This window comes from Homarus americanus, unplaced genomic scaffold (assembly GCF_018991925.1).
Source record: "Homarus americanus isolate GMGI-L3 unplaced genomic scaffold, GMGI_Hamer_2.0 scaffold9741, whole genome shotgun sequence".
In the NCBI taxonomy this organism is placed as follows: domain Eukaryota; kingdom Metazoa; phylum Arthropoda; class Malacostraca; order Decapoda; family Nephropidae; genus Homarus; species Homarus americanus.
Window position 1 is genome coordinate 810,059 of NW_024747359.1, and position 27,613 is coordinate 837,671.

At 38.2% G+C, this 27,613-nt stretch overlaps 1 protein-coding gene and 1 non-coding gene across 2 annotated transcripts; one reads left to right on the forward strand and one right to left on the reverse strand.

Moving 5' to 3' along the window:
* Positions 1-294: 294 nt before the first annotated feature.
* On the reverse strand, positions 295-26,911 carry LOC121879565. Its single transcript, XM_042386221.1, has 7 exons — positions 26,675-26,911; positions 15,410-15,625; positions 6,175-6,391; positions 5,255-5,813; positions 3,043-3,442; positions 2,327-2,428; positions 295-1,835 (listed from the first exon to the last, which is right to left on the reverse strand). Exons 2-7 carry the CDS (start codon positions 15,559-15,561, stop codon positions 1,694-1,696), a joined length of 1,572 nt encoding a protein of 523 aa, XP_042242155.1. The 5' UTR covers positions 15,562-15,625; positions 26,675-26,911; the 3' UTR covers positions 295-1,693.
* Trnae-cuc lies at positions 23,546-23,617 on the forward strand. Its single transcript has one exon. It is a non-coding gene; the product is annotated as a tRNA-Glu (tRNA).
* Positions 26,912-27,613: the final 702 nt, after the last annotated feature.

A 27,613-nucleotide genomic window follows, 5' to 3' on the forward strand; every position in this document is an offset into this window, starting at 1 on the left:
TCGGGCCAGTTTCTATTGGAATTAATCCCATATGTTCTGTTGTTCACTTAGCGCGGTTTTCACTTAACACGGTACCCTGTGGGTTCTATTGACCGCGTTAAGCGGGATACTACTGTATATATATATATATATATATATGATAAATCTTGATAAAATCACACGTTGTCTCCCTTTTCCCGTGTGATTTTATCAATATATATATATATATATATATATATATATATATATATATATATATACACACTTGGGTAAGAGTGTAAAAATATGTAGCATGGATTAGTTAAAAATCCAGTATAATGCTTTATTTATTTATTCAAAGATGCATACAGATCAAATATCAACAGCATTTTAATTTAGTAATAAACATTATTAATAAATGCTTAAGATCAATGATCATTTTTAAAATTACCTTTGAATATAGTATTAGTTCTAAATTTATGTGACTAGTGCTGGTTTATCTATGCATAAAAACCACAACAGGAGCTTCATCTATAACCATTACCTGGGGGAGTGGATATATATATATATATATATATATATATATATATATATATATATATATATATATATATATATATATATATTAAAAGCAATACAGGTACAGTGTTAGGACCAACAGAGTACCAGCATTACTTTCAAAATAGCGTACAGTATATCGGTAAATGTTGCCTATTGTTTGGATACTTCCAAAATCCACTTTTATGGCAATTCCAGGATGGGCTTAGCTCATGGTCCTCCTGCAGTTAATTTTGGACATCCTATAAATGTTGTTACATGTAAAAAGTGAACATCTCTATATACAATACAGCAAAAAAACAAACAGTAACAAATGCATCAATAATATTGGTGATCTTTCTAAAACAAAATAACAATAACAAGATATTACACATAAGGTACTGTATTGGGACCTGGAATATATTGTCATAGGGTTATAGTAATGTACAGGTATAATGTCATTCCAGAAAAACGAGAATAGCAAATAACTATAAATATAGAATTTTTGAATACTAAAATACAGTAGTACTGTACAGTATAATAATTTTGTGATTTTTCCAGTCATGAATATTGTATACACTATATATGATTTACTATATAATGGTATTAAAATTGTAACTAAACATGATCAGGCATTAAATATAACAACAAATGAAAGAGAAAATATCATACTGTACATAATAACAGTAGTTTGGCCACATTCATAGCACAGCCCACTTAGTGATCTGGTACTGTACCCACATTATCAGACCCACCATGCTCTTTAAGGAATGTCATTATTTCTTTCAATTTTATATTTTCCAAAATTTTTATCTTTGTCTGAGTTTTTCTGCCTTTATGTACTCTGGGTACACTTGCTGAGTCGACTCCATATTTTCACATATCCCCATTCTCAATTTAAGCAAGGGGTAACACATGGAAAATTTCTTCAATTGAGATATAATATTCTTTAGTAAACATATTTGGGAGATTTTTGGATAATAGTGGAAGACAGTATCACACCTGGACCAGCAACTTTTTTTTTTTTTTTTAAGATAAATCCTTTCTTACTTCCTGAAAAGGCCAAAAAATTTGGAAGGAACAAATCTTTCACTATTACCAGTTTGTTTTCTTAACACTTGACAACTATACGAAGATACTCGAGAGGTGTTACTACTGTTGAGTTTAGGACTATAGTTATTGAAATGTTGCTGTAGAATCAGATGAGAGAAGTGTCTTGGGTGAGAACCTTGACTGTGAGCCAGCGAACAACTTCTCTCCAAATTGGCAATATCTCGGTATTAATCACCTCACTAGCCCTCGTCCTGCACCGGTACCTGTACACATCACACTCTCGTGTCCTGTGGTAATACAAGCAGAATAAAAATGTAAACAAAAAATATGTATATATAAATAAATAAATAAATAAATACAAATTATTATTTGTCTAAATGTACTACAGGCTTTCTTGTCATATTTAAATGCAGAGTCTTTGCCAAGGGCATGAGAAATGTTTGATAAACCTGACCCACTATACTGTACAAAACAAATAAAAAATATTTTTGGTTTCTTTCATCAGGGTGCTCCAGGTATCGTAGGTTTATTGATAACTCGTCTCCTCTTGACTGAAGCAAAATTTAATTCTTCAATCATAATTATACACACAAATTGTATTAATATGGGAGTACTGTACTGTATCTTGTTTTCATAATATGTCTACTCCACTGGCAACTATTTCATCCAAATCTAATTCTCCTTGAATTCAGTACTACTGTACTGTATTTATTGCTTTTCATACCCCTTCAACAGCAGCTTTGCTTGTCATTCTCATATTAATGGAATCAACACTTACCGGTCTTCTCCAGTTTTCACAGCATCAATGTAAGAGAGGAGCCGTGCGCCCTCTGCAGTGTTTAAAAGCTCACGGCTCAGCTCATGGGGGTCCCCTGGGAGCCTGCCAATGTTTAAACGTGTTGATTTTTCACACACACACACACACACACCCACACACACACATATATATATATATATATATATATATATATATATATATATATATATATATATATATATATATATATATATATATATATATATATATATATATATATATATATATATATATATATATATATGGACAGCAGAGCAAGATAGATGTAGGTCATTGATGGTGTTTGTTGAGGTGAGAACATGTGGAATTTCCAAGACTAAAAGATGAATGATCTTGAGTAATTATAACTAATAAATCAATACCTGTACAATACAAATACAGGTATAAACTTTATGTAACTTTTCTTTACTATTGTTATCAATAAAATATAATTTTACAGTTGTTGAAAACTGGACAGGTTTCATCAGACTTATACTGTACTTTATAGAATAAGTTGTCATTCTTTGCATCTTATTGTAATGCATTATAAGCAGAAGTGAAGGCAGGAAGTAAAATGTCTGGAAACATGCACAGGTACAGTATACCAGAGATAGAGTTGAAGTTCTATGTGACTAAGCCAATAACAGCCTTGAAGTACTTGGGTGTATTAAAATAAAAAAGTTTCCCAAAGGACTTGCCTAGTCTCTCCATTTATCATATCAGAAAGTGGGGCAAATGTGTCGGGCTCCCGAGACACTTCACATAAGACTCGCCGACGACATTCTTCATGGTCCAGGTGGAGGTTAGTGAAGAAATAGTCGAGGCGAGAGAGACGGTTGCTCACCTCAAGACCTCTCTCACCTCCTGCCACGCTCGAAGGGATGTCATCAAATGATGTGAGATGAAAAGGAGGTCTGAAGTCCAGTGAGGGAGGATAGGAGTCAGAAAATGAAGAGTCTGAAGAAAGATGAGATGAGGAAGGACGAGAAGAAGAAGGGCGAGAAGAGGAGGAAGGGCGAGAAGAAGAGGATGGCTGGGATGAAGGAATTGGACGTGGACGTAAATAGTGGGAGTCGATCGGATAATCTAAGTCAAGACCTGGAGGACAGACCACAAAGTTGAACAACTGTAATGGACTTTCATGCAATAAATAATTATGAAGGATTACGTGCAAATCTTGTAAAACATTTCTTGCAATAGATCATATAGATACATTGAAAAAATGTATTGAATATACTATTATAATACAGTACATGTGCTAACTTGTGTACAGTAACAGATTTGTAGCCAGTAACACAATTTGGAATATAAATACCCAACTTAATTATGAGGTTAGCATTAAGCGTTCATACTTAACATAAGCTACATCGCATTTTGTTTACTTTTAATGATAAATGTTTACCTTTTAATATTTACAACCTCCTTATTGTCTTGCTGTCTTCAGATCAATTACCAGTGAAATAAGTTCTATTGAGTACTTACCCCTAGTTCGTAATCTTTACTATCATGAATGAATTAATTATGTGTAGAGGAATACTTATTTTATAGCAATCTCCTCTCAGTGTGAATACTGCAATGTTTACCTGGTCAATTTGTTGGTTACCCTATCCTGGTTACATACTGTACCTTTGAGCTTTCTAAGACTAGTGTAAAATGCAGGATTTTAATATTTTTCAGCATGACTCCACCTAAATATTTATAGTGCTGTACACACTATAAATGCTATTTGCGTTTTAATATTGTACTGAATTACTCATGGAGTAACTACTGTACTGTACTTTCACATATTTGAACAGAAAACCAGCTATTTCGGGTCCGACTAATTACCCACATGTAGCCAAATATGGCCGGAATGAAGTCAAATAATGGTCCTAGATGAATAAATCGGACTGCCAATCACTTACTGACTAGTATTTGGTGTTAGTCACAAAAAATTGGTAAACTTAATTTAATCTGAGTTAATAGATCAAGTGCATGTACCTAACCTAACCTAACCTAACACAACACAACTCAGATTAAATTAAGTTTACCAATTTTTTGTGACTTTATGACACCAAATAATAATCGAGAAGTGATTCACAGCCCGAATTACGCTTGTACGACCATCATTTGACTTCATTGCGGCTACATTTGGGTAATTCCTCGCTCCCTCGGTACATGCACGTGATCTATTAACTCAGATTAAAGTAAGTTTTCCAATTTTTTGTGACTTTATGACACCAAATACTAGTCGAGAAGTGATTAGCAGTCCGATTTATTCATGTAGGACCATTATTTGACTTCATTGCGGCTATATTTGGCTACATTTGGGTAATTAGTCGGACCGGCTATTTCTGTAAGCATATTACAGCTGCTGCTACAATATTATCACCTTAATTACATTAAGAATTACATAATTTTAGTCACGTTAATGCAGTAGCAACAATATGACCGCGACTGTATTTTTTTTATTCTCTGGTCGCGACCAGCTGCCTCTGTAATACAGTACAGGTAAAGTAGTTAACTGGCGTTAACAGTAGTAATGAGTTTGCTTCTCATTGTTGTGTCCTGAGTTCAATTCCCGGTCTCGGCTGGATATGAGAAGTGTTATCCCATGTGACTACCAAACATCGCAGGTTTTCTGAGTACAGTGTAGTTAGTACTCCTGTTTCCTAGTTTACTAATACTGTACTGGCCAATGGAGGTCATAAGTGAAATAAAAAAGAATTGACTAACCGCCCAAACGGCTAAGCTGATAAGTAGTGGAGTGATAAAAAGTTAAAATCTATAACTGCCATTACTTGGTATTACTGTATTGCACTACAGTACTGCCGAATGTTAATAATCTTGATTTACACAATACAATACATGACCATAACTGTTATCAACATAATATTCTCATTATTATCAGGCAATATAATTACTACATACTTGGCCTAGCTTTATCATCGTAGTGAGGTAAGTGGTTGTCTGTGAGCAAGTGTCCGCCGCCCCATAACACCCGATCATTCTGCACCTGGCCAGGCCTGAACGATCCCTGACTCAACAATGGCGAAGTGGATTTGACTGTGTCCTTTTCCTTGTTCTCTCCACCAATTGTAACCCAGCCGTCCTGTGGATCATCCGCATCTCTCTTGCGTCTTGACTGCAGTTTATTCTTCTTGACATGTGGGAAATTCAAAGTCTTCATAGTGCTGATATCGCTACCCGTGAAGTGGTCGAGGTAAGGCATTACCCAATCCAAAAATTTTTGTACACTTTGCTCCACAATAGGGATCCCCATGTCTCCGAATAAATCGCCAACGGTTGAATTCGTTGACACATGTTTCAGGAAAAGGGAGGTGATATAAGCAGTGGGATTGGGTGATTTGAGGGCGGCTTCTAAGTCTCGGCCACTAACAAAGAATCCACCAAGGCTGATTGGGATCCAGAATTGAAACGCCACGTTGACGCGGCCGCCAGGCGTAAAAGGTGGTATCACATACTTAACCTGAAAGAAACGACTGGTTACAATTACGCTGAAGTTGTGAACGACTATGGCTTGTAGCACTTGGATACGAAAAATTAATTTAATAGACGAATTTGGTTACAAAATCAACTTATAGCTGCAATTTTACTCTACCAGACACCACTGCCAAATGCGAGATATAAAAGGCTGTGTAGTGTCTGGATTCAGATTTACCAAGAAATGAATGCTCTCTCTCTCGGCTCATTGATCTTTATTGTCATATTCTAGAATGTTAAACATCTTCAATTTCGTAAGAAAATATTTATATTGAATGTAATCTAAATTTGTAGTACAAGTGTAAAAAAATATGTGGTATTATATATCATATATCACTACTGCTCACATTGTTTTTGTGTACAGGAGTGTACCCGTTGTACATGTCATTGCCATAGTTGTTGGAGAAGGTTCCGAATTTCGTGGGAGGTCCTATGTTGAATGGGGAACCAATACGGTGGGTGTAGTGTTGCGAGGGTACGGGTGGGCCCTGTGTCCGCCGGAACTTGTTAATTCTGTTGGGTGTTAAGCCTCCGCTTCCTACCTCTCCCGGGTATACAATATATCTGAAACAACCACATAAAATAAATCATTACCAACAACAAGAGTGGATGCAATACATAGTTACTAAGGGGTTTAGCTGCATCACAAAAGTATATTCTTGTCAACGAGTAAGTTTCCGTTGCTAATAGAGCGAAATTTTCGCACTTTTCACCCCCCACCACAAGATCTCTTGGAAAACCCTTATGTAGGGCACATGATAATTACGATATTGTATTTAATTACGAGCTACGTCGTGACCACACAGTCCTTTTGTCATTAGCGCAGGCGGGGGTGAAGAGTTAAGGTTAGTGAATAGTGGACGTGAGCAGCCGTCTTGTTGGAACTATCAGGGACCACATAATTGCGTGTGCGCGTACGTGTACTGTACACACGAGGCGTAAGTACGTACAGTACATATATTTTTTTTACGGGGATTAGCCCACCCGGGCACGTCATGTAGATTAAGGTGCTAGGTTGAGGTGTGTGGTCTATTCTGGAGTGAGATAGTCCCTGGAATATTGTTATATGGACAAACGGTAAGGGTGAGTGGCTTAGATGAGTCCAAGTTAAATGGAGGGTGAGAACGCAGACGACACTGGGTCACATAAGGTTGTGCTAAAAGATGGAATTTTGATGAGCTAAGGGTGCAGATGTTGACAATGCGGGTGGGGGGAAGGGGTGATAAGCTGTAGAGGAGGTGAGAGTGGGGTGGCGGGGATGTGCGTCACGGAGGATGAACGCCTCAGGGCCAGTGGGTCACTCGCACGGCTGCCCGCGCCGGGGGATAACTTCAAACGTTGACGGCCTCTACACAGACTCCCTCCCAGGAAGAAGAACCATGCTTATTCTTCTCTCTGTACGAAATCCTTGAATTATACGTCTGCTTTGCTCTGTTTTATTGTCTCCTGTTGCTTAATGGAGCTGGAGAAAAAATGGTTGGCGTCCGTGCGTGTGTCCAACCTTTAAACACAATCACAGATTTTTAGCCACATTTAATAGGCTGATAAATCATAATAAGCTATCAAATGGGTTCAATAATTTGTACTTTTCATCATGTGCACACTAGAGTTATGGCCCCTTAAACTATGGTGCGGGGGATATTTAGCCACTCCCCACACTTACAACAAACCGGTACGTGATTTATATAATACTAATAATAATGTATGTGCACAGAGCGGGCGAGAATGAAAATATTCCCCGAGATTTAGCTAGTCACTAATAAGGTACAGTATTTGTATTATACGATCCTGACCACTTGCGTAGTCCTTTGTCGTGCTCGATATATAAATTAATTAATTGCACAGTTTTGGTGGATCGGATTTTTAAAATACTCGTGCAATTTGAGTAAAACATGTTAATGTGCTTCATTTACTTTAATCTTTGTATTTTTCAGGAAGAGGACAAATATTATACAGGAGAATTATATTACTTTAGACACAATATCAGTATCTCAAGCAAGGAGAATTATAATTACCGTGATTTCCTTTCTTTAAATGCTGGAACCAGTTTGATGGCCCTCCTTTGGACGTCCTCAATCAGCAGGCAGTGTTTAGCGTATATTGGTGACACATGACATTGCACCAGGTGGGGGAGCAACACACTTTAGAAGACGATTTTTCGTTTTTCTCAAAACCGCTTTCGTCTTCAGTAAAACCTTGATTTTTTTGTACATTAATATGCTTTATTGAAGCACGTTCGAAGTCATATACAGTCTTCTTTACTAGTGCGTTTACAGGGGCTCGTCAGATTTTGTGCAGTGTGGCAGCCCTGTGTTTGTTTACATACAACAGAAGGAAATTCGCAATAGTAAACACACTGTGGAATCAAATTAAAACATTAAAACAAATATCTCAAAGATAATGATTTGTAGAATGCTTATATGACAGCTCTGTAAACGCACTAGTGAAGAGAACAATTGTAAGTAGCTAAAACAACTATCTGTGCATACTTTGAGGGAAACAAAATGAGACCATGGATGATAAATATCGGTATATGAGGGCTGTCACTAGTCACACGTAAAATTTCGGAGCATATCGACCCCAACCTGCACAGCTAGTTGTTTTAGCTACTGTACATGAAGTTTGTAAAGATTGGGACAATTGTTTGACGAGTGCCGGAGCAGGTTAGGTATCCTTGGGCAGTACGTGTTAAGATGGCACCGTGGTCGCTACAAACGCTCAAGGTAGTGTTGATTGTGGTGGAGTGAGGACAGTGTAGCCAGTCACTTGTAATGGTCATCTTGAGGAAATATGAGAGAGAGACGCTCTAGACATGACATACCATTAGACTACCAACCACACGTCTTACAAACTTATTATTACACTCATAAGGTAGTTTGTTTGAAGACCAATAAGTAAATTCTCATACCGCAAACAAAACAAGTTATATAACTCAGATATTGGAAGCATTAATAGTTTTTAACCAAGGTTGGCGAGAAACGTAGAGTATACAGTCAATCAAAACGAACACAGCCATAATAATATCGTTGGTTGAACCGCCCTTTATACGATCTCGGTTTCTACGACCAAAATCGTGAAGCAATGGAGGTTTAGAAGTGTTAAAAGTCAGTCAGTTTAAAACGTTAGTCCAGATTCCTTGACTTCTGTAAGTGAATCTTTGTATGATATTCTTTAACAAAAGGTGGAAAATTATGTCGAAGTCCTCGAAATCCAAAATATGAATGATAAAGTGATTCATTCATTGTATTCAGTAAATTTAATACAGATACAGCTGGCAGTATATAGTTAAATGTCCAACTTGAAATTATGGGATTGGATCTACTACACAGCCTAACTGTATAACACATTCATTCTCGGACATGACAAGTACTAATTGGGATAACGCGACCTCCAGTTTTCCCAGGTACTGTACGGTAAAACTGCTACAAGATCCAGTAGAAAGTGAAAGCAAGAAAGGGAGGAACGGGAGATACCGTCACCCTCGCCATAGCTGACTGGCGCCTTATTTATGGTGGGAAATTGGGAATCCAGGACGCTGTGGATACGTAGGAAACTTGCTGAGAGGCAACTCAAAATGTGAGGCTGGGAAGAAGACGAAAATATAGGAAGTATGAGCAAGTACCCCCCCAAAATCATAGGACTGGTACGGTACAGTACATACACAAAGTAATGGGATTAATTCAACCCTAATGATATACAGGTCAAGTGAGAAAAAAATCGAATTCAATTATCCAACGAAAAAAAAAATGGGAAGGCTTACGCTTGATATGTATAAACAGACAACAAGGAGATGATGGGCTTTAAAATAGCCCTTGACAAAATTATCGAAAACAATGGAAGGATCCTACACAGGCCACTGGCCTCCTTCCTTAGTCGTGGCCACCTCTCGTGGGTGGCCATAAGTTAAATATAGTGGAGATTAAGGATAATTATATAAAGGTGGCGCTTGGAGCAGAGGCATATAATGTTGGATTTTTTGAAAGTAGAGATTCCAGCGTACATCGGCAAATCTCGGGTGCGGTACATTTGTAGAGAAGTTTGTTTATCACACAATTAGTTTATCTTTGTTACATTAAACAAGAGCATGATAAGGTCGAACGGTGGAGGAAGGATCTGTCACTGTACACACTGCTTAAGTAGGACATGCTCACAGAGACTGGACCAGATGAAGCCGTTGTGTTCAGGTATAATGATAGTTGCCCTTTGTGTTCGAGGATAGCCGGCCCTAATACCACCTAGGCGAAAATTAATTTAAGGCGCAGAAGCTGTCACAAACACAACTAGACCCTGAGTTGACGAATAATCCAAGAAGACCGGACAACTCGTTCACTCAATGGCTAATCATGGCCCCGGAACACGATCCGCCAATCGATTAACGTGCCAATTATTGCTGGGTAGACAGAAGCAAATGCCGTAAATTAAATTGCCCATGGTTTCACCCATAGTGTCAGAAAAGTCGTACTTCATGAACATAGACAAGCAAAGACAATGAACAAATAAACAGGGACACCAAAAGTGAATTAAGATATGGCCAAGTAAAATCGCCAATGTACGGTCTCGTTCAAGATTCTTCGAACACTGCTGGAGACAGCTGGCAACGCAAGGCCGTTTGTTTAGTATACTACGTAGTAAAGATTATGAATAAATGTAAAATGATCGGTGATTGGTTATTTAACTCCCCGTTACTAAATTTATTGGTTGGGCTTTGTTGTTTCGTATTATATTATATGTACTATAGTAAACAAACGGCCCTGAGTTGTCAGCTGTCTCCAGCAGTGTTCGAAGAATCTTGAACGAGACTGTACCTGTACAATATATCAGGATTGGGGTCTAAATATGATGTCAATCAGTTAAAAGGATATCATATTCACCAACTACAAGTACAGTTGCCCACAGGTATAGTGTTCCATCCCTTGGTGACCTTTCCAAACATGTGGCATCGTCGGAATCACTTTATCTCTTTAGAGGGCAAAGTATCCCGTAGGTATTTTATTCTGGCTAACTCCAGACGATTTTATTCAACTGAAGGGGAATGTCTGCTCGCTAAAGAGTTATGAATGAGTCGGTAACACGAGAGCAGTTGCCAACAACTGATCTCATGTTACCGATTCATTCATAAATTGATTCCGACGGTGCCACTTTTTTTTTTTTACGGGGAATAGCCGACCCGGGCACAGGTCATCGACCCACAACAGGGCCTGGGGGCGAAAAAATAAGAGTACTATAATGTACCTGTGGGCAACGGTAATGACAGATTTCTAAACACTGCAGTTCAGAATATATTTCGCATTGGAACATATAACAAAACTTGAGTGAAAGTGCGAGCAGAAGGTTAAGCTTCTTTTGCCTTTTTTGGTAGGTGGGATATTCTCTTATCTGTTTTGTAGTTTATTCTTAATCTGTGAGAGTTATGAACCTGTACTGTATATCTTGTTTAATGCCAGTCTCTCGTGTCATAAAACTTTCACTGTGATTGTTTTTTATTTTATCTTCATAATGAACACCTATTTTTATTTCTATTCTGATCTTTGGGTCATCTACACAGTTTGTTAAATTCAGTTGACATCGTTCTTAGGGAATTTATGCTTTCAGTGCCTTAACGTAGGCAAATTACACTTCTTTCTTCAGAAGCGCTGAAAGTGTGCGTTTTGTTACTCGTCATATCCACAATATAATCTTATCAAATATATTACTCATTGAGTCGGATGCAAACCCGAAACTGTCGCGTTCTCTAGCTCCTTTTTAACACCTAAAGCTGGAATTACGCTAAACTTGTCATGCGCTGGCCGATTTAAAGAGTCCATTTGGGAAATCTACTGTGAAATCAACTATCGTTCACCGGAACACCGAAATGACGATGGGAATGGGCGTGAATGGTTGGTGTCCTCTCTTTCGCCATGCCCACGATCGTACTTGTCATTGATTCTCTGCTTGAGCAATTCCCTGTGCCGTTCATCACTTAAAAGTTCCACGTGGTACAAACATTCACGACAGTAAAATATGTTATTCACTATAAATTGTACTTTATTTGTTCAGAAAGATTTGCCAGCACTAATCTCTAAAATGATTTTGTGTGTGTGTGTGTATCTATCACCGCCTAGAAATTGATTTCGTGCTATTTTTTTCGGACCTCTGAGATGTGTTATTGCCGAAGAGCCTTTTAAGTTGATCTAGACTCGACGGTAAAGTACTTATGATCTGCGTTTTGTAGTTTGCTCACTCTTTCAACTGACATCGTCTGCACACGTAGTCTAGTACGCAAAGAAAATAGCCATAGTATGCAAATCATTCCGTAACAAAAGAAAGTTAGGGTGATAGTGTGTAAAGTGAGTCAAGTGGTGGGGGTGACGAGCGACTTTCCCGGGTGGAGGAAATGAATCGGAAGATAAGCGACCACAACATTCGTGCTGTGACACATGTTCAACGGACCATCCACCTCCACCTTGAACTCCTGTACAGATACGTGAGTCAACACCTCAGAACTCATGCTGTTCCTAATTTCAGCTTAGATGATAATTTATTTATCACCATATAAATACAGTAACCACTTTTATGAACTGATTGACGTAACCTCTCATTCCAGATATATTATTACAGTAGGAGCCAAAATGCACACCAGACTCTTACTTACCTTCAGTTTGTAGCACACATAGCACTCACCATTAAAACAGTATTACGAAACAAGAACCACTCGCTAACTAGAAGAGACCGCTGACCAAACGACCACATCCTTTGTAACAAATCATCCTGTCATAAATAATGACGAATCATTTACTATCAAATTATTTTTTCTGGTGATATACTAACCCTCACAAAATCATATTACGTAAACTCTCTGATGCACGAAACTGTGATTACTTCACCAAACAATATCTATTGATAGATAAGTTAAAAGAAAAACGCCTTCAGGAAGTCGCGACGCGGAAGAACACCTCAACACCATAAAATACTCTCACATTCGCGTTTCTTTTCAATAAATGACGTAATAGAATACGTGATGAATAGTCGAATTTACCAAATTCATTCTTATAGGAGATTTTGAGGTGACTGAGGAAGGTGAAAGTCTGCACAGTTTCCCAAGCGAAGATTGGTAACAATAAGTTGTATAAGGGGCGTCGTCGAGTCGTACCTTTTTATCCAGGTATCACCAAGCAGCTACTCCCTCAGTTTCTACGACTGAACGCTTAAGAGTGGCTTTACGGGCACACTATCACAGCATAAAATGGCTTCTTTTTCTTGTGTATCTTAAAACTTATCTCGATTAACCCTTTAAGGAGTAGTGTCGGACCGGTATTTTATTCTGGCTACGCCAGACGATTTTATTCAGCTGAAACCTCTGCATCTCCATGGGTTAAGAAAGAGAGTAATATCATACCCGTGAATAAATCAATATCAGAGTTCTGACACAATATAGTCATAAAGCACTGTGACATACAAAAACTCCAACCATATAATCACCGTACGCAGCTCGGCATAACCCTTCATGCTGACACGCCTCACACGCACACACTTATATTCCGCACTATTCCACAGAAACTATTCTGACTCGACTTTTATCACTTACAATCTTTTAATAAGACAATATTTATTCACTCTACATGCATTTAACTTTCCCATGTTTTATTTTTCATAATAATCAAGCACATAGTAGTTTGATTACTGTACTAGTATTTGTACCTCATTCCGTGACGTATCCTATCCTACCCTATTTCCAGAAAAGACATTCAAAGTTAAAAATTTGAATGTTCTTTTCTGGAAATTCATGTACTTATATATGCGATCGGAAATTAAAGATTATATTTTTACTGACACATAATTACAGTTCTCAGCAAATTTCACCGTATATGGTGGTTTATTTTTTAAGAAAACAAACGTCTCTTTATTATTGACAGCGAAAGTTTATCTTGAGATTCGTTATCTGATAACTCCGGAGAAAGCGGTTAAGAATAACGGGAAGCATCCCTATTGTTCTAACACTCTCTCTGAAAGAACTTTCTCTAATCTAAATGAAATGAAAACTGGGGCTGGGGTACGTCTTCTGTTAATATGAAGTAAAAAATGTTATGACTGCCCTTATTGCACAGTCCAGTTGTAGATAAAATATTTGAGGATTCCGAATGACGGTGCTTTGGTTACTAAGGTGCAAATTGTGCACCAATAAACAGTAATATTAAATACACTCACATAACATAAGTTGAAAAAGTAAAAACAATACATGCAACTAGTTTACCTCAGGGCTTTTCTTTATTACGTAGTGAATAAGCTTTGCAAAAAAGTATTACATGTACTGTATATATAAAATGAAAGAGGCATAACATAAACCTGAGGCAGCCAAAAAAGAATTCAAGAAAGCAGGCTCGTTGTTTTATTTGAGATGTGTATGATTTATTTTTGTGTTAAACCACAACTATTTTACTTTATCCCCTTCGCCCCTGGTTGGCCTGTTATCCGCTTGGGCGGTCTGTCACGTCTCTGTTACTGTTGACAAGTACTACTGGCTCCAGAATGTATCGGAACCTGAGCCAGTGTTGGTCAAGTCTGCTCTTGAATGAGCTCACAATCGGTTCCGTCAGATGCACACCCAGGTCCTTTTCACATTTGGTCTCAATTAATGATGTTTCTCTGTTCAGTTGGGACATGAAATACGCCCCCTTACAATTGGTATGTTGAATCTCAACAACGATTCCTTTGATCACTCCTGAAGCTGAAGCCGACAGAGGTCTTTCTGTAGCGCTTCACAGTCCATATGGTTTTTAATTTCCCTGAATGACTTAGCGTCGTCTGCAAACATTTGTATGGAGGAGTGTATAGCATCCGACACATCATTTATGAAGCAAACAAACAACAATGACCCCAGTACACTGCCTCACTTGTAATGTGTACATATGACGAAATCGTCCATTAATCACCACATTGTTTGCTATCATGAAGAAAGTCTCTGATCCATGCAAGAACATTCCCCCGAATGCTCCACCCTCCTAGTTTAATTTTTAGCCTTTCATGAGGTTCGCTTTCGAATACCTTGGCAAAGTCTAAGTATATATTATCAAAATTGCACCACGCTCCAGAATGTGTCCACACATGCAGCACCTTATCATTGCGTCAGGCAAGAGCGTCGAAGTATAAAACTGTATTGACATTCCTTTACAAGAATGTTCATAGTAGATATTCCATCAAGACGTTTCGTATTATGTTCTCTAGTACTTTACACACTATATTGGCCAAACTCACCTGCCTATAATTGTTCGTGCAGTGGCGATCACCCAGTTTGAATATAGGACACATGCTATTTTTCATTATGCATCTGCAGAACAGGATCAGTGTGGTCTTTTGTCCTGATGAAAATTTACTTCATTTAAAAATTATGTAACCTTACTCGCCTAACTAGGGATAACAATAGACATAAGGGATTGTTGATATAGTTTGCGGTGTGGATATATACGAACGCTCAGTAATACACTCTTCAGAAATGTTTGAGAAAGCCATATAATCAGAACGCAGAACTTATCCAGTCCAATAGCCCTTTACCAAACGCAGCCAGGCAGTTCGTGTGGGTGTTGGCAGTACATGGGTGGTACTTACGGCATACTCCTCGCGTGGTCGGCGTTGTGTGTGACCTCAGAGGGCGTTGGCACTGTTTTGTAGCGTCCGATATAGAACTTAGCGGAAGCGGGGACCGGGGTGAGCAGCGTAGCTTGAAGGAGGGGCAGCAGGTACAGACAGTGGGGAACCATAGTGGGGATTTCAGGGTTTGCGCTGCAGACCGACGGACGTGCTTCCAGCTGGACCAACGGCGATCTGTGCAGAACAAAAAAATTTAATAATAATAATAATAATAATAATAATAAAATATAAAAGTGTGTCATAGAAATAAATAAGAAATCGGGGGAAGCAACTATTCTTTTCAGGGAACTTTTTTTTAGGGTTGGCGCCCATGGCCCTCCATTCCTCCACAAATATACAGTATATGTCTTTGTCTTATAAAAGTAAAGATGCGATACCAAAAAACTATTTTATGCCATGGAAATTTATTTTACATTGACAATGATTATCTACACTTTTTCAGGAAAAGGTATGTCAGTATTAAAATGAAATATACAATTATCGTTACACGTGATGAAACCCTCATGCTTTACTGTGCAAAGTAAATATCTGAAGTTACCGTACACATGGACGCGTTTTATTCCATTTAGCAATCAATCAGCCATGACCGTCACACCAACACTAAAATAAATATATACCGGATGCAACAGCAAATGAAAGATACCGATTACAGTGCAAAAAATTACTTCCGGATTGGAGTAGCATTTGGAACTGAATAGTAATCAAAATACTCTATATAGTTACTAAATATCTACCCTGATAAGTTTACTCAGGAGTTGTACGTCTTTGTCACTGAAGCATGACTCCATAGTGCTCAGCTGTTGTGAGTTAACATGGCGTTAAAGGATACGCTGCCACCCTCCGTTGTTACAAACACCTGCAGCGTGCCCCAGCTGTTGTCGAATGTTGCGTCTTCAGCCGTTCTACCCTGATTATGATAGGGTAAAACTTAGTCTCTATATAACATAACAACACGGTGAAATTTATAATGCTAGTAATCTTCCTGTATTTTTGTTCCCAGGTGTGCAGTCTTCCCGTCTTCAACCCAAGGAAGTGTGCGGGCTGACCCTTTCTTGTCCCAAGACAATAAGTTGCTCTCACTAAATCTCCATGGCATCAGTTGTCACTAACGGGGGTGGGGGGTGTACGGCCACTGAGGTGTGAGTCACAATACGGCATCTTTACCAGACAACGATGCAGTCTGCTGCACAACAGCACTCAAGACAGTTATGAGCGTTATAAGGTAGGTGCTAAAAACTTTGTTAAAAGCGTTTTATTGTTATTTTTTGAGGTAATACAGTTATTCAGTTCACAACTTAGGATCATCGTAATACAGTGCCATAAAAATGAGGATAAAAAAACAACAACTTTAAACTCATTATGGAAATATTTTATTTTTCAAGAAGCAACTCTTGGCTCTAATAGGTGTGGTATTATAATGAACCTGTGAAATCCCCGGAACGAACTGGCATATCAAACATGAATTCCTGAACCGTGGCATGCATCTTATCTGGCAAAATTTATTGTTATATTTTGCTGGATACAAAATGTCAGACAATATAATTTTAACACTCCAGCTTGCGTTTACTGGTATTTCAAGATATCCTTGATATTTTCCTGTATTAATGAATTAAATGGAAAGCGGGTTCCACGTTTAAAATAGGCGTTAGAGTGGATTTTCCTTCTTATGAACGCAGGTTGGTCATTACCACATGTGTCGATCACCTTTTGTTCGTGGCATGAACCCAAATCATGTTTTTTTTCTTCAGTGTTCATTCACTCAATGCGCTGACAAGTGGTAAACCGCCAGACCTGCTGGTGTGTTTAGTTGTCTGACAGATTTTGGCAGATCTCTCGAACCTTAAATGCTTGCAACATTTTAACTTGCTTTTTTTTCTACTAACCGCCGAATGTCTTGCATCCTCACATAAACAACATACTTCTGCATGGTAACACTTACCAATTCCATGAGCTTTCAGGTTAAGACTTAGATGCTGAGCTTTGCTAGGTCTCAGTCTTCGAAAATATTTAAAAAAAATAAGAAGAAATATTGGTTATAACCATTACCGCACCTCAACAACAAAGAACATTTAGCGCGTATTCTAGGTTAGTAAATACACAGCTATCAGCAATTAAAGTTTAAAGAGAGAAACATCTTTTGTGTTGAAAGCAAAGCTTTTTTGTCGTAAATTAGTATAAACCGACGGAGTCTTCAGTGGGTAAAGCTGGTGACATGTATTTGGCCGTCAGCTTACTTGGTAGCAGAAGCCATAATTACAGATCCAGAATGCGTACAATGTACTGAGACAGTAAGTAGTCGGTGCGACTATAGTATGCAGTCTACTGAGCTGGAGTTGGTCTACCGGGATATTTACACTGTAGCGTCTATTAACCTAACCTAATCTAATATATCTTAACGTAACCTAACCTAACGTAACTTAACCTAACATATCTTAACCTAACCTTACCTAACCTAGGTTAGGCTAGGTTAGATTAGGTTAGGTTAATGGATGCTAGTGTAAATATCCCGGTAACAATCCCAGCTCGGTAGACCGCCTACAATAGTTTAGCACCCATGCAGTAGACCGCATACTATAGTAGCACCAAGTAGTCAGTGGTGTACAGTATTCAGATGGGCCAATGTCGACCGGCCACAGCCTATAAACCGAGCCGGCCATGTGTGACGTATTATTGTCTTGGGTTGATAAAATCAGTTTACCGTATTTTTTAATACTCTGCAGCGATGATGTTAACAGCTAAATAACGTCAACGTATTATGCTCGAAATAGACTTCCATTTTACCCCGTTCAGTGCTCTCGAGGCTTCAGGATTTTATTCTGGCTATCGCCAGACGATTTTATTTAGCATGCTAATGCTCTATAAGAAACATTCAACAGTACACTTCGGTTCTTCAGTTTTTAAGTTTCATCTTCATGCACCGTACAGTAGTCACTTTCACAAAATCCTTGCTATGTTTTCTTATCAGTACTTTAAATACATTGTTTTGTTTTTTTATAATAACGTCTTCAGCACTGCAAATCTGTACTGTGATAATATTGTACTAATACATCAAACAGACTCCTCCTTGCCATTCTTGTATCTTGTAACTTTCTTTACTCTCTCCCGCAATATATGAGAAGTAATTCCCATTTAGTTTTCAGAATTCGTTTACTCGTGCTATGAAAATTAACATAATCCCTTATTTCAGTGCCAGTCTTATTAATTGCGTATCTTTTATTTTGTGTGACTTACCATTCACTTCACATTGATTTTATGTATTTAGTACTCTTAAAAAATCTTATCAGCATCCTCCTTGCCCTATCTCAGGTCATTATTTTAAAGCAACAATATTTACAAAGCCTCTTATCATTCCCAGCATTCACTTTAATGTTTCCTTTCACTGTACTCTTGATTGGGCTGTACTATACAGGGAATCCGTATCGAGCCATTGTTGTATAAATTCAGAGGTGCCCATTAAGCATGCTGAATGGGTATTGTAGGCGTGTACCTGTATACTGAACAAGTCATAACTGAGTTTTAGATTGATACCTAGTGTAACATATATACTTTGGAATATTTTAGTTTCCATATTTTACCGAGTCATGCATTATTTAACATTAATAAACAGTCAGACTAAGTAACTTTATAACATATATTTTAACAAAAGAAGTATGGAGGTTTCCGCACGGGTGGGTTGCGGGTGGGTGGCCGGTGCAGTGTGGCGGGACGGGCCACTGCTCCGACAATTATTATCATGCACCAATACCCGCAACATGTTAGCAGATGCTGGCACAAGGATAAATAAACTACTGTACTACACCGCATCATAGGTCATGCTAATGTATTATAAATATGGGTCCCTTTGGCTTGCGGATACAGTACACTATGTACTATTTTTTTGTGTACAGAAGGTAACAGTGTGGCCGGCACTGCACTTGATCGCCCTCACTTAACCGAATTGTAGAGTTAGGTACCCATTCACAGCTGGAAGATTCTAGTGTCGAGGGAGCAAGTCTGCAATCTTAAAAACAAGAGACAAACGTTGTGTACTATGACCATCGCACCACAGATTGGTATAACTAACTATATATATTTATCACATCGCCGCTTATCAGCTTGTTTGGCTGGTTAGTCGGTTGTTTGTTACGACGCTGGTATACTGAAGAGGAATAATTGCCATAAAGAGAGTATATGTTACTGGTTTTTCCGGTGGATTTGGTTTCCTCCTGTACTAACACAGGACCCGTGAAGGACAAACTCATCAGGAACAATGGCGAGGTAAACAAACCACCGGTTTCCTTCCTCAACAAAACGATTAAAAGATGAATTAATATATTTTTTAATAACTTGCTAATTTTATCACTGGCCCGAGATGAAGATTAACCTGTCCTGTGTATGAGATGGAATTGAAAATATAGAACATACTGTGATCGTATATACAAATTGCTACTCATTTTTTCTTTATAATCTAGGCGTTAAAATCTTCAATGATCAGCTTTACCACAACCTCACACTATACCATACTTCACGATATTACGGTTGAGCTCAGCATTTGCCATGTCACATGAAAGATTGTTATTTAATAACTGCGATATTAACAAATAATTATATATTCATAACAACGTGATTCCGAGAAACAATACCTGTAGACTGGTTATCACTTTTGCGTCTTCATTAATGCTCTCTAGTTACATTGTAAAATCTTCAATAGTAAAGCGTAAGGAGTGCTGCCGTGACATTATTTGGTGACTTCCATCACAATGTGTTCGCACAGTCTTCTGTGATAATTTTAATGATAATTTGGATTTCCATTGCCTCAGTGACACCTTCTTTGGTGAGTAATGTGAGAAAATAATGCTAATAAAGTAGTGAACAACTTATCTTCCCTGGTAGAGAACAGAGCTGAATTTTTATAAGATATGAATTTACTAGGTATTAAATACCCAATTTCGGTAAGGGCGATATGTAAGCCATAAAAAATTTCTTAATGAAAATATTAGTTACTACAAGATAGTAACTAAACACAGGTACAGTACATGTGATTAACCTACGAGATACGAATATTTTTGGAAACAGCTTTTTACATATTTTCATTTACAAAATATGATACTGTATAAAGCGGACTGTCAAATGAAACTACACAAATCCTAATAAACCTGTGAATAAAACCCATATAACTATGACAGTTACCGCAGCCGAGCAACTCGCCGCCCAACTCATTATTACCTCCCATACTTTACGTTCACCTATACGCCAATTACGCCCGTACAAAGCTGCAGACAGTTTTTAATAAGTGTATCAGGAAGTTGGGTAGACACTGAAAACTTGGTGGTAGGGGAATCTATGAATACGAAAGATTAAGAGATGTAAAGGAATGCCAGTAATGAAAACCTGTATGTTTAGAAAAGAAAATACCAGTAGATTTTGGGATCATGTGAAGATTAGCACCCCAAGGTTAATTCATCTGATGATTAAACACCTTAACACTACCTGGTGGGGGTTAAGTTAGGTTAGCTTAAGTTAGTGTTAGGATGTTTAATCCCCAGGTGAAATAGGCTGTAGGTGTTAATCTTCATATTATTATTTTTTTTTTTCCTTCTACGTTCTTCTCCCCGACTCATTCTCGAACAAAGTTTGAGTTCTGGGAAACTGTGTTGGGGAAATTTTAAGCAAGAAGAGTCTGTATGTAGGTCACAAGAGACCAAGTTATGGGAGAACAAAGATGGTGGTGGATGACTCACCTGTCGCTGGCCTTACTCTACCGCAGAGATGAAGACGCGCCCGGAAATGTCGGGGAATTACTAGGCTGCATCTGTTGTTCGAACATAAAGCCAGCTATCATGAATAATTTTTGTCTACTTCTGCTATGTGGATGAGATGAAGGTGTTGATACTTATCAGACAAATGAGTAAAGGAGATAAACAGTGAACGGATAAGGTAACAAGTGAAGTAGACATATTAACTCGGAACATCATTTATAGTATTGGTATAAAGGTTGAAAACATTTATTGTTTGTTCCCCCTCTCATCCTTGTGTATGTTACGTAATATAAGTAGAATGTGAGAACCTCTGTCAAACAAAGTGTAGGCAAAACACAACACTCCCACAGTACTATTGTAAAAGAAGGAGAGAAGCAAGGACTTGTTGAGGGAGAGAGGGAGCGGGGTAGGTAAGATATGAGAAGTCATGACCTGGATTCGCAGCCAAAAACGAACTATTCTGTGTCCGGTTCACATTCACCATCCGACAAGAACCTCATTTTATGGTGATTTAACTCTAAACACCCGGTAAGAAATTAACTTAGTCTGTCCCCTGAACTACAGCTCTCTCGTCAGTGAGTCATCCTCTTGACAAGCAGATTATGCTCATGACAAATGACATGTGCAAATTTTTGCTTCCCACACTTTTTCGCAAATCATATGATGAATAGCGAAATATTGAGCAAGTTTGGTTGTGGTTTGAGGCCTGAAATGATAGACATCCAATTTTACCCTCCGACCTGGTAGACAGGGTTATGTATACTGCAAATTGTATAATCGATGGCTGGTATGCCATAGCTGGGGATACATTATCTCTATAGATGATTCTTGTTTTGCGTACTCATAATTTCAGTTGTATTTACATAAGATGAGTTTACATGTTGTATTTACCATTGGAAGAACAAGAACATTAGATTACCAGTGTTGGGAGGGGAGGGTCCGCAGTGGTCTTGTCGGTTAACGAAAAACGTTAATAATCATTTACTATAACACAAGGGGCATCCGGAACCTAAAACCATGGGGTGGGTATCATTGACGTTTGCTTAATTATGTATTTAAAAGTCCATGGGTTTATTATATTAATAAACGAGTAACGCTGCAAACTTCGGCCATAGATATTTAGTTTTCGTCGTAAAGGTAACGTTTTTATGGGTCACAGTTGATAGAAAATGTAGTGTAAAACTACTGTAATAATAATTTTACTCTTCTGAGCTCTTATGTGAATGTAGTTCATCACGTGACCATTACTGACGACGCAGACATTTATACACCTCACTCACGAACATCAGATAAGGCGAATTACACTTTTATGTCGGCTCACACGGTAGCCATTAATCAAGTGTCTACATGCCTGGGTCCTGGTTCTGAAAGGTTCACACGATGAATATTCCTCTCAAGTGATGAAAAAATGCACCATAAGTGTTGCCTTAAGCTAAAGCACAAAAATAACGTCCCCCAAAAATATACTAAGACCACTTTAACTACCTATGTTCACTTAACACGAGTTAGGGAATAAAATTGAACAAAATCTTTAAGAAAGATTTTTTTCATTAACTTTGATTTTTGTAATTAAATTAATCGGTTAAATGTTGACTCATATATATATATATATATATATATATATATATATATATATATATATATATATATATATATATATATATATATATATATATATATATATATAATATATATATCACAAAACCGTCCAAGCTCCGTCTCGTTACGGTGTGAACTTGTCATTTATTCCTAGAGTTGTTGTAGGTTCTTCAACTATTTCACTTAATATAAGAAAGTGTATTTGTGTTTTCTTTATTTTGTTCTAATTCCCAATACATTTTAAGATATCTTTCGAAGGGAAGGCAACATTTTTACATAGGTTCAAAGAAAAGAGAAAAAACGACGTTACAGAGCTGGAGGTGCCATGAGAACCTTGGTGATGGAAAGCGTTTGAAAGAGATATGTGCATGAAGAGTGCATGACGGAGCTCAACAGTCCACTACACTCAAGTGCCTGCTTTTCTGGGTACTAGTCTGTTCTACACTTGTTGCACGGATTTTTGCTAGGTATAATACTTGTTGCTGGAATGTTTTATTGGTGTAGTAAATATCCATGAAAGAAATTATTAATTTGCACAAAATCTTAGATCTAAGGTAAATATAATATCTTGCTCTTAGGTAATTCGTTTTAATATTTCCGGAGGACCATTTACAAATGTCTTGATAATTGCTTTTCAAAAATGGCAGTTAATACTTATCGTCAGTAATGCTTCTTGTAAATTATTAAATGTTAGGTGAAGGATGATGAAGATCTTGACCTAATATAAGAAGCTTGGCTTCCTTTTTATAATCAGCAATCCCGTGTTGTCTAGTGGCTAGGATACGCGGCTCTCACCCGCGAGGCCCGGGTTCGATTCCCGGCACGGGAAATGTTTTGATGATACAGCGGTAACCCGCATATCTTTCCCGATTACCTCATGGGTTCGAGTCCCGGTCACGCGTAAGAAGGTTGTTATCCAGTGCAACCCTATCAAACATTACAGGTTTCCTAGACTTTGGTTTCCTCTTGTACTACAGTACTAACATTAGATAGACCAACCGACCGAACGGCTAGTAAGCTGAAAAGTGGATAAATGAAAAGAAGACTTTTTGAGGGCACTCAACAAGTTTGTTGGTGGAATTATTGAGGCTTGCCGCTGTTCTTACTATTTTTCTTCTCGTTAAATATCCAACCCAATAAAGAAGCACATACTGTACAACAAATAACACTATAATGTATATTGTGTTATTATAAAGTCTTCTCAATATTATTTATACGGTCTGTGACGCGTAGTAATAACGTAATACTGTATCATCAATTGTGCTTCAACCGTTAAGGTCTGTCTGCACATACTCATAAGTAGATCCATACACCAGGAAAGTAAGGAAAAAATAAGATGATTCTCTTTGCTTATTTTGGTAATACTTAACAGTATTCTAAACTCAGAAGACATCCCAGCCATTTTTGGTTGTGTTGATACTGGCATGGTGATGGTGTGGGGATGATGACGTGAAGGTGATGGTGTGGGGATGATGACGTGAAGGTGATGGTGTGGGGATGATGACGTGAAGGTGATGGTGTGGGGATGATGACGTGAAGGTGATGGTGTGGGGATGATGACGTGAAGGTGATAGTGTGTGGATGTTGACGTGAAGGTGATAGTGTGTGGATGTTGACGTGAAGGTGATAGTGTGGGGATGATGACGTGAAGGTGATAGTGTGTGGATGTTGACGTGAAGGTGACAGTTGATGGCGTTTCCTTCACGTTAGTAAACAACTCGACTAAACTTTCAGCAGGATACTATAATTATATTTCAACAAGTGTAAAATAATATTCTGGAGGTACATCTTTTAATTTACAGTGCCAATAACTGTCAATATGACAAAAACATTCTACCAGACGGTAATTTCTACATGATTAAATGAACCGGTTATTTTTTTCGTGCCTTTTTTAACGCGCCTCATATGGGCCGCATTAGTAATGCGGCATTACTGTACAGTACTTACGCTGGTATTCTTAAAGCATTCTGTCCGTTGAAAGACACTTGGAAAGAATTCTTTATGCACAGCGAAAGAAAGAAAAAATCATCCGAATGGAAGTAGTGTTTAGCCGATTTTGTTTTGTTTTGTTTAAGAATACCTGTTCTGGATTAGCGTTGATCCACACGTAACGACAGTACTGTATATACTGTACAAGTATATACAGTACTGTATAAACCGCACGACATCGGCGTACTCGTCAATGCGATTACATTCCTAAGAAAATAATTATAGTAAATTACAGATGCTTATGAATTTGATGTCATTATAACCAGATTAACCGTATTCAGTAATGTTGTCACTTTAACAGCTTACCAATATACTGTAGTTTACCAGATGTCACATAGCGGCATAAAAAAAATAGGATCACGTGAAGATTAGACACCCCAGCTTATTTCATAAGATTAAAATTTCTAACCTAAACTAACCCTAAGGCAGAGTTAGGGTGCTTAATCATCAGGTGACGTTAGCTCAGTTACCTCATCACATGATTAAAAAATTGCTCTTACTGTACTACAATAGTTTCATCACATCATGAAAGCTAAATCTTAACATCTTATATTTACGTATAATTTGTTATGTTAGGTTAAATCGTAGCATCTTATTAAATGTTGGGGTAGGTTAGGTTGGCTTGGCTTGGGTTGGGTTGGCTTTAATCGTAGATTCTTTTACTTATGTATCAAATGGCGGGTTACCTCGGATTATCACATTACCATGAACAACTCAAGGAAGATAAAGCATGACTTGTGAAACTTGGTGAGACTAGTGTGTCTCTTATAGTGGGAATGAGTTGCCATGAACGAACATTAATAAGATATTTACCCCCAAAAAAACTTCACACCAGATTCTTACAGAGTAGTTCATTGGTTACGTGAATAGTAGATAATTTTAGCAGTTGAGTGTAAGCTCCTTTTGAGTAACTGTTGTGAAAGCTAAAGGTAATGGCTGAAGATTTCGAAGGGCCACACGTAAGCACATGGCACCCAGTGTGTGTGTTCCCATAGTTCACGACAGCAGGTAAATGATGTGTATGGCGACACTGTTATTCGTAAACATTTACTGTAAAGAAAATAGTAAGTAGACGCTAAATCCAGTGGGACGATTTTAGTTCTTAGTCTGTTGGGAAATCCAGATCTTGTAGAAGTCATTTGTCTCGAAAATTAAGCTTACTTTGTTTAGGTTTTTTACCATTGTAAACTTTAGCCTTTATATTACACGATTGTCATAATTAACTGCAAAAAATTGAAAACCTCGCAGTGTTCCTTTAATAAGACAGAACAATAATATACAGTAGTATTCTTATTTTATAAATCACAAAATATTAGTGAAGCTTACTGATGTTTTCCACGAACCTTACCCAAAATTTTCTGTTAGTTTGCCTTAAACTTTAACATATCATTCTAAATCTAATACACTGTCCTGTGTACCGTTGCACTTCAATTTCTTTCCGGTTAAGAAGTTATGGTCCAGACAAGAAATAATGGACGCTGACAGAAGGATGCAGATCTGGGATTATATGCTTCCCCCCAAAAAAGGCATCTTATAAGAGCACTACCATTACTATAGTCCAGACGAGGTGGGCTGTATCTATGAATAAAGGGGGTACAGTACGCATACCAAGTTTGGTTGAAATCTATTGCGTGCAATTCTTTGTACTGTTGGAGCGATAAACGGACGCACATCCACAAAATATATCTGCTCATTTTGTTGACTGAGTAGTGAGTATAAAAATCACATAAATTGTCTGTTAACAAAAAAACTGTAAGAAATGAATGCATTCATAAATCCTGTGCTGCACAAATTACCTGTAAATACCTACGTGATAAAAAAATACATGCAACGTGACATGTAAACCACAGTTACTCAGTTGTCATTCTTTAAATAAAACTTGTAAAAGTTCACTCACCAGCTCTTAACTCTTCAGGTAACCAGCAACATCAAAAACTATTTATTTGTAATGATAGAAAAGGTCGATATATCTTGTCGCCGTAGTTATTGTTGAATAACTTAATTCCCTGACTTAGATTCCGGAGTAGCACGTGAATTTATCAGCAACCCAATCCGGGCAGGTAAATCACGAGGAGAGAGACCTGGGGAAAGATGTGCAACGCGCTGCTGGTGTTTTGTGACTGTGAGGATGGTAGTCGGGGAGACGCTCAAGACCACTACTGATACACTGTCACGCTCTGTACCTCATCTAACCCCGCCCCCACACTCAACTTACTCTCACACCTTCGAAAATAAAACAAAAAGCCAGGTGTGAGAAGACAAAACGTTTTTTATTCTTTATTTTACTTTTACTTTTACTTTTATCCTCTTCGCCACTGATCGGCTTGTTAGCCGCTTGGGCGATCGGTCACGACTCTTTTCCTTTATATTCTTCACCAAAAGGTCGGCTCGCTAGCCGCCCGGGCGATCGGTCACGTCTCTGTCACGCACTGTTGGCAAATACTGGGCATGCACCGGCTCCTGAATGTACCTGAACCCGCTCCAGTGTTGGTCAAGTCTTCTCTTGAAAGAGCTCACACTCGGTGCCGTCACAACACTTCTGGTAGATTGTTCCAAGAGTTTACAACCCTCACTCCGAAAAAGTTTGCCCTCACGGTTTTCCGGACTTGCGGCTTCTTCAATCTTGAGCTGTGACCCCTTGTGGGGCGAGCGTCCGCCAGCTCCAAGTAAGGACACTCAACTGAGTAGTGCCCCCTGAGATGCTTATAAACCTCAACTAGGTCCCCCCTTGCCCGTCTGTAGTATAAGCTAGGCAAGTTCAGGCGCTCCAATCTCGCAGGGTAGCTGAGATGCCGAAGTGCAGGCACCAGCTTGGTGGCCCTCCTTTGAACATTTT